This window comes from Selaginella moellendorffii, unplaced genomic scaffold, assembly GCF_000143415.4.
Source record: "Selaginella moellendorffii unplaced genomic scaffold, v1.0 SELMOscaffold_74, whole genome shotgun sequence".
NCBI classification, from domain to species: domain Eukaryota; kingdom Viridiplantae; phylum Streptophyta; class Lycopodiopsida; order Selaginellales; family Selaginellaceae; genus Selaginella; species Selaginella moellendorffii.
Genome location: NW_003314335.1, coordinates 135,941 through 143,178, shown reverse-complemented (window position 1 = coordinate 143,178; position 7,238 = coordinate 135,941). Strand labels below are relative to the sequence as shown.

The 7,238-nt window shown below is 44.2% G+C and overlaps 1 protein-coding gene across 1 annotated transcript; it reads right to left on the bottom strand.

Annotated features, from left to right (window-relative positions):
• Positions 1-4,390: 4,390 nt before the first annotated feature.
• LOC112341057 lies at positions 4,391-7,016 on the bottom strand. Its single transcript, XM_024660490.1, has 3 exons — positions 6,249-7,016; positions 4,623-6,190; positions 4,391-4,562 (listed from the first exon to the last, which is right to left on the bottom strand). The coding sequence occupies exons 1-3, from the start codon at positions 6,901-6,903 to the stop codon at positions 4,479-4,481; spliced, it is 2,307 nt and encodes a 768-aa protein (XP_024516258.1). The 5' UTR covers positions 6,904-7,016; the 3' UTR covers positions 4,391-4,478.
• Between the last annotated feature and the right edge of the window lie 222 nt (positions 7,017-7,238).

The following is a 7,238-nucleotide window of genomic DNA, read 5'->3' as shown; positions in this document are numbered from 1 at the left end:
ACCCTACACACAGCATATGCATGAGCCAAGCTTTGTATATCCAACACTAAAAAGGACGATCACTCAACATGCCCACCCACAAACCCTATACTCGAGCAATACAAGCTCCTGGGCATCCATCTCTAGCACCCAGTGCTCTCTTCTTCCACAAACTTTGAGGCTAAGGAGCTTCAATAAAGAAGAGAAACCTGGAGCAAACAAAACTTTGGTGTTGAGGAGGAGTTGTGATAAAGAAAATTTACCTAGCTGCAAGGGCAAAGGAAAGATGCTGTGGTAAAAAAAGAGTTTTCCCTCCTCAGCTGCAACCTCCTAATATTGCCCAGCAAATGTTGGATGAGTATAAAAATCAATAATTTTATACATTTTGATATATATCAATTTATGTTCACTCTAGCCTTTGACTATATATATAAAATAGTATAGACTATTTAGAACAATAATATATTCCCAAGGTGAAAAAGAAGAATTACTAAGTAAATATTATTGATAAAGATATTATATGCAGTATTACTTGAGAATATAAATATATTTAGAATACTAAGATTTTAAAAAACTTAATACTCAACCAAGAAAAATTTAAATAAAAATTTCTAAGAATAATGCTTTTATTACTTTACATGGAACATCTAATTAATAAAATTTAGTTTTAGTAATTCTTCTTATATTGTTTTTTGTCTGGCTAAATGTAATTATTCTTATAACTTGTTTTTATTTGGGATATAAACAAATTTATAATCCTAAAATATTACCAAACTCGTCGAAATGTAAAGAAGAACTATATAACCAAGATTTAAGAACATTAATGTACCCAAACATAACCTAAAAACTACACCCAGTTTTTTGCTGGAAAATAAAAAGCCCCGTTTAACAAGAAAAAAAATCTAATGTATGAATCAATCAAGTGCCACGTGGAGTGGATTGAAAATTGCCACGAGTGAAATTTGTGCAGTGGATCGGTCATTTGTACTATGTGGAATGAAACGTGGCAATTTTTCAAAAACCATATATTGTGAAATCTCCAAGTGTTTCATTCCAATTTCATTGTGAAATTCACTTTTTCTCTACTATTGTCACCATGCTTATCTTGCTACAAGAACAACAAACTAGTATGCTGCTGAATGAGAAAAGTACCGCTGTCATCCTATAAACTCCAAACAGGTACCATTGAATCTGGTACTTTCGGCAGAAGAGAAGCCGAGGATGAAGATGTGCACTGAAGATCATCCACTTTAGTGTGAAGAGACAAGTTGAGTGTGTTATCTGTGATCAAGGGATGCCCAGCCCTGCCAGCACGTAATTAGTGAGAGCAGAGACAAAAGAAAACCATCCATACCGTTTGAGGTGCGCAAGCAAAGGCTCGAAGAGGTGACCACTGTTTTTTGCCACCAAGACCGGCAGGTACTTTCGCCTGAGTTCGAGAACCTCGTCCTCGCTGCCGCTCTCCGAAGCCTTGGTCCACGGCAGCGAATTCTCGTTGAGAATTTTCAGGCAGCAAAAGAGCAGGCTCTCCAAGTCGCTGACGCCATCCTGCGGCCTCATACCCAGGAAGTACCAGTTGGAAGACAACTCCCAGTTCGGAATCCCAGGGATTGCAGTCTTGACATGAAGAGAAGGCCATGCACTGTCAACTGCTTCAACGAACGTTAGAAATGCCGAGCCGTATGCGAGGCCCCAGTCTATCAAGCTGTAGGTGCCATCCCTCCAGCAGATGTTCTGTAGAGAAACATCCCCGTGGTAAACACCCTTTGAAGCGCAGCATTGCAGCACTTCATAAAGCTGCTTGCTCATCTCGTAAACTTGTGGGGGAGTCATGGAGGAGGAGAACAGAAGTCTTTCCAGCGGCTCCCCCACATCCTTGACAAGCATCGCTGGCCTGTTTTGCAAGCCTTGACCCTCCACCATCACCGGAAAAGAACCTGTCTCTCCGAGTTGAGCTCTGAAAAACATATCTCGCTCCGTCTGAAACCATCTCTCCCACATCCACTCCTGCTCTAATGTCTGGAGCGCCTCCGCCCGGCGTTGCACGTCTGGCCCAACCTTCAGCCACCAGTCCTGGCCTCGCCATGAAACTCTGAAAACCAGACTAGTCTCTGTGTGTAGTGCAGTTCCTATCACGGCAACCGTCATCTTGTCATCCATTCGGCTTTGCACTGGAATTTCTAAAAACTGTTCGCCTACATAGTAGCCGCTGCTGGCTTTCAGCTCGAGATTGTGACGAGAAAAAGGATCCCTGGAAACAGCTCTGAGTCCCCCTTCTTCCAATATTTGCCTGTCAAGGGTTGCCCCTATCCACTGGACGGCGGGCATGTCCATGTTGATGGTAAAAAGATTGCCAGGAGAGTAGTCCCCGTCCGCCAACGGAAGCAAAGGTCCGTCTACTGTCTGAGGTCTCCTGTCGTACTCGTGTGCTTGATACACACACTGCACCCTGAGTCCAGTCCCAACGAAACCGTACATCTCGCTCCTTCCCTCAACTCCGTGATACTTGCTTCGCTCCAAAAACAGGAAATTGCCTGCGACTACCAGCTGCCCTCGAGCCTCCTCTAGTTCCAAAAGAGATCGTGAGTTCTCAGTCTTCTGCTCCACGGCGTTCGATCTGGCACCTATACGGAAAAATCCATCCGGGATTCTGTAATACTGACTAAGCGACAATCTTGTTTCGCCTGCCACCACTGTGATTTGTATGGGCACATTCCGTGCGCGTGCAATTGCCTTGGCGTAGCTGAGGAGAAAGCGGACCTGTCGCGCGTATGAGTCCTCCTTCAGGTCGTCATCCATCTCGTTGGTTACTCGCTGCACCAATACCCCCACCGCTCTCAAATCTCTTACAAAAGTTTCCTTGTTCTCGGCAAAGAGACGAGAGAAAGGAAGATCAGGAAGGCCCATGCGGTCGAATTCCTCGCTGCGTTCCAGCTGCTTCCTCTCCACCCTTGTTGAGTTTACCCGGCCGAGGCTAGACTTGTTGTCCATAGGGGGGAGCCAGATCAAGAGATTCGACAGATCCCAATTCTTGTATTGGGCAGCCAATTGCACCTGCTGCCTGGACACCATTTGCAACTCCTGCGTCTTGACTGCGGTTCTCCTGCCGTTGTACTGGATGAACCGTTTGTCTAAATCCTCCAGGAACTTTGGAACACCTGGGTCATCTAGTGGATAGACGTACCACTTGAAGAAATCCATCAGCTTCTCTGCATGACCACCGGTGATTGCGACAGCGTCTTCAGCCTGTTCCACATCCCCAGCTGCTTCGACATTTTCCTTGATCTGGCGCTTCTCTGTCGGAGAGAAAATATGCAGCCTATCCACTACAGCCTCCCAACTCACCACCACCATACCAAAATGAAGCCCTAAACGTTGAAGCCCTAAGCTTCGTGGCTTTATTAAAAAATTAAGTTAAATAGCAATCTCAAATCCCTTTTATTTCTTATGGTATGTGAAAAGTAAATTTTTTTTTATATATTTAAAGTATAAAGCGTAATGGTTTTTTTAGTAAATGAATCTTTTTGTATCTACATTAAGGCATTAGCTTGATCAATTTCTCATAGTCCTAATCACATGTATAAATTTTTAGTGTTGTCATGATTTATTTGCAAAAAATTTCATTTTACAACGTTTTTTTAATTTAACACTCACCCATTCAATAACTTATTTATTTCAAAACCACTCACTTGTAAAATGCTTTCTATTATACTCACTAAGGAGAGTGTCCTAAGTATATAAAAATAAACTCAATTTACAACATTCAAAAACTACTTAAAATTCAACTCATATGCTGAAAAATGTTATGTTTACAACCCAAAGTCTAAATTCTATTAACGTATTAAAAAAACTGACATAAACTTGAAATTTACAATGGAAAAAATCATATGCATAGCATTAACTTAAACTTTGTCATGTATACATGATGAGTACCAATGCATACTTATGTAAAAAGAATAATAATGTTTAAAATATTATTTTGTGAGTTACATATGTGTGTTACAACAATTTAAACACACATATGTCTTTCTTTCATGTATTTTACAAGTTTGCACAATTTTTTGTCAAACTACTATTCTCTATAGTTTTAGATAGGAATTTAACAAATCTCTTATGCATGCTTGAAAGCTTGCTTGACCATATAAAAAAGGAGAATGCAAGTTCACAAATATTATGTCTTATTCAACAATACAAGTTAAGGTTTGCTTGAAGAGGAAAGCTGAACTGCCAAGTCAATCTCAACACCCTGCTCTAGGCCAGCAAGCTTCTTGTTCACATGTAGTAACTTCAACTCTACTCTTTCACTTTATACCCTTTTGCTCTATTTTAAATTAACAGTTAAGTTGCCAGACCAACATTGGTTTGAAATCAAACCAGCATTCCTCAGGAACGTCTGAAAAACGAGGAAAACGAAATGTAAAGCCATGGGTCGGTCCAAGTGTTCATTGCAATAAAAATTCTTCCAGACTCGCACACAAAAAAACCACACACTAAAGACACTAACAAGGCTTCCACTGGGGAATAACTAGTTTGTCGATGAAGGCTAAACACTTGCCAACGTCTGCAAATGTCTTCAACGTCACCTATTCATCTCCCACAACACCAAATTCCATCAATAGTTCACACAAGAGAATGAGATTTACCTTATCCACGTTGGCTCCTTCAGTGTTGGTGAGAACATATGTAAAGTCTAGACTCCTTGTGGTACAGGATGGATGGGACCATTCCTTCATCGTCTCCCCGCTCCACACGTTGTACGAATCCATGACTTTCTTCATATTCCAGCTTGAAACGCTTATCTGCACGGGGTGGATGTCCAGGGATTTCTCGTCAGCGGCCATAATGGCGATCACGATGTCAAAACTACTTGCAGTGACGAAGCACACTCCCTTTCTCAGACGGTCAATCGACACCTGCTCCAGTGCTATCCCTTCCAAGCCTTCCTCGTAAACTTCGAAAGTATCAAATTTCCAGGTCAGGAACTTATTCTTCAGACGAATGTACTCTCGAACAAGGCCTGCCGCCAGCCAAGCGTTGAGGGACGAGTTCGGCTGACGATCCGAATCCATCTTCATAAGTCTCCTGCTCCTCAACAATTGCATCTCGAACTCCTGTATGTCTTTCTCACGGCCCGCTTGCCTCCGCTTTTCGGCCATCAAGATCCGTAGGCGATTCTCCAGAAAAGGAAGGACTGAGACGACTGTCTTGCTGCCAAAGGTCCGCTCGAAGAAGATATCAGGAGGGAGCTTTAGACTTCCAATCTCCTCCAAACTCAGGTCCAAAACTTTCTCAACAGCGTCGGCCTCCTCCATAGTCATACGCTCGACAAAATACTGGAACACCCGACTCATGTCTGCAATATACAAGTCCCTTCTGTAAAGCACTTCCTCAGGTGCATCACCTTTGCCAACAAACTCGGCCAGGAGTCGAGGTATGAGACCAGTGTAGAATAGGAGATCGTTGATGTCCAGTTCTTTGAAGTTATAGCCGGATAGCCAGGAAGCGAACTCTTTGTCATCGAATGGCTGATTGAATGGAGGAAAAAACCCAATATTCGTTGGCATGAACTCAGACTTGAACGTTGTGCACCAGACCGCTCTGTTGACAATCCAGCTTAAATATTTTTTCGTAACGCGACGATCCTCTTCACTCGACAAGGTCCTTTTCTTGTCCACGTCCAGAGCATTTCCCTCATCGATTAGAAACAAAGGCCTTTCCTTCTCGCAGAACTCTTCGAGCTTTTCCATGCTGTCGCAGGCCAGAATCTCCAGTTGTTTTTCCCCGTGTCGAGCAAAGCCCAGAAGCAATGCTTGCAAAACATACGTCAGCTTCTGCTCCGTCTGAACCAGCCGTGACAAAAGGATATAAACGACCACCCCGCATTCTTGCTCGTAAGTGTGAAGATAGCTCGCCAGGGCTGCCAAAACATACGACTTGCCTCTACCCGGATGGCCTCGGAAGTGGATATCACTTTTAACTTTGATTCGTTGGAGTAGTGGGCGGAGCTTTGAACGGCCAACGAAATCGAAGGACAGTGGTGGAGAGAACTTGGTGGCTGAGAAGCTCGGAAGCTCTAGCTTATTCGAGCGCGATGGATCGCAGAGCTGGATCAAAGCCTCCTCCTTGTTTAAGTTGCTGAATCGCTGCACGATTTTCTTGTGCCGCTGCCATGCCATCGAGATGAGGCGAACATGTTCGCCGATGTGACGAACTGACGAAACAAACGAACAAATTGTTTAATGGCTAAAGATTTGTGAACAGTTTCGTACCTGTTTGGAGGATTGGAAGCATGTCCGGCGAGAGGGATTGAAAATCTTCCAGGCGCTGGAGATAATAAGAAGGTGACACATCTTCAAGTGCCCGCACAACTTGCTGTGCACTTGACGGTGGCAATAACTTGTGGAAGAACTGATTCGGATCCTCTATTTTCTCGTAAAGCCAGGATAAGGTTTCTGGTTCCTGCTCCTCCTCCGCAATAATAACACCTATCTTCCTTCCCGACGATTCAGGCTCCTGAGATTTCTTACGCTTCTTCTTTTTATCTGTCGTCTTGGGTGATCCTCCATCTGGCACCACAGCAGACTTGTCCTTTTGATAGTGCTCCTCGAGCACAATCGGCTCTGCATCCGCCGAATCCTGAGCCCCCGAGGATGTCTTGCGCCTCTTCTTCTTTGCTGTCTTCGGTGCTCCTCCCTCATCTTCGACGACTGCAGACTTGTCCTTTCGACGGTCCTCGTCGACCACAGTCGGCTCTGCTTCCTCCGAATCCTGTCCTGCCTTGGCCCCAGAGGAGCGCCTCTTCGTCTTTGGTTCTGTCTTTAGTGCTCCAACGTCTGCAAACTTGTCCTTTTGACCACTCTCCACTCCATCCTGTCCTGTCTTGGCCCCTACCACCACCTCCTTCTTCTTCTTCTTCTCCTCCATTAAAGACCTGGATTTGGCCCCTCGCTTAGTCCCTGCACAACATCAAATGCGGATTGAAGAACAAAAGGTAAAAGACCTCGAATTGCCGACCAGCGGCTTCGTCCTTGAGCTTCAAGAACCCTAGACTGGGTTTAGTATAACAGCGCTGGGGACTAAATAACCTTACTTAAATCATGGGAGTCGGACGTGGTGATCTTCACGCCACTGCCCCAAGATGGAGTAAACTCTTGTGGTGGATCCCGAGACGGGAGTGTCACTTCCACACAACCAAGATGGAGAATCAAGGAGCCCAGATCATGAAAGGTGGAAAATCACCTTCTTCTTTGTGATTTTCT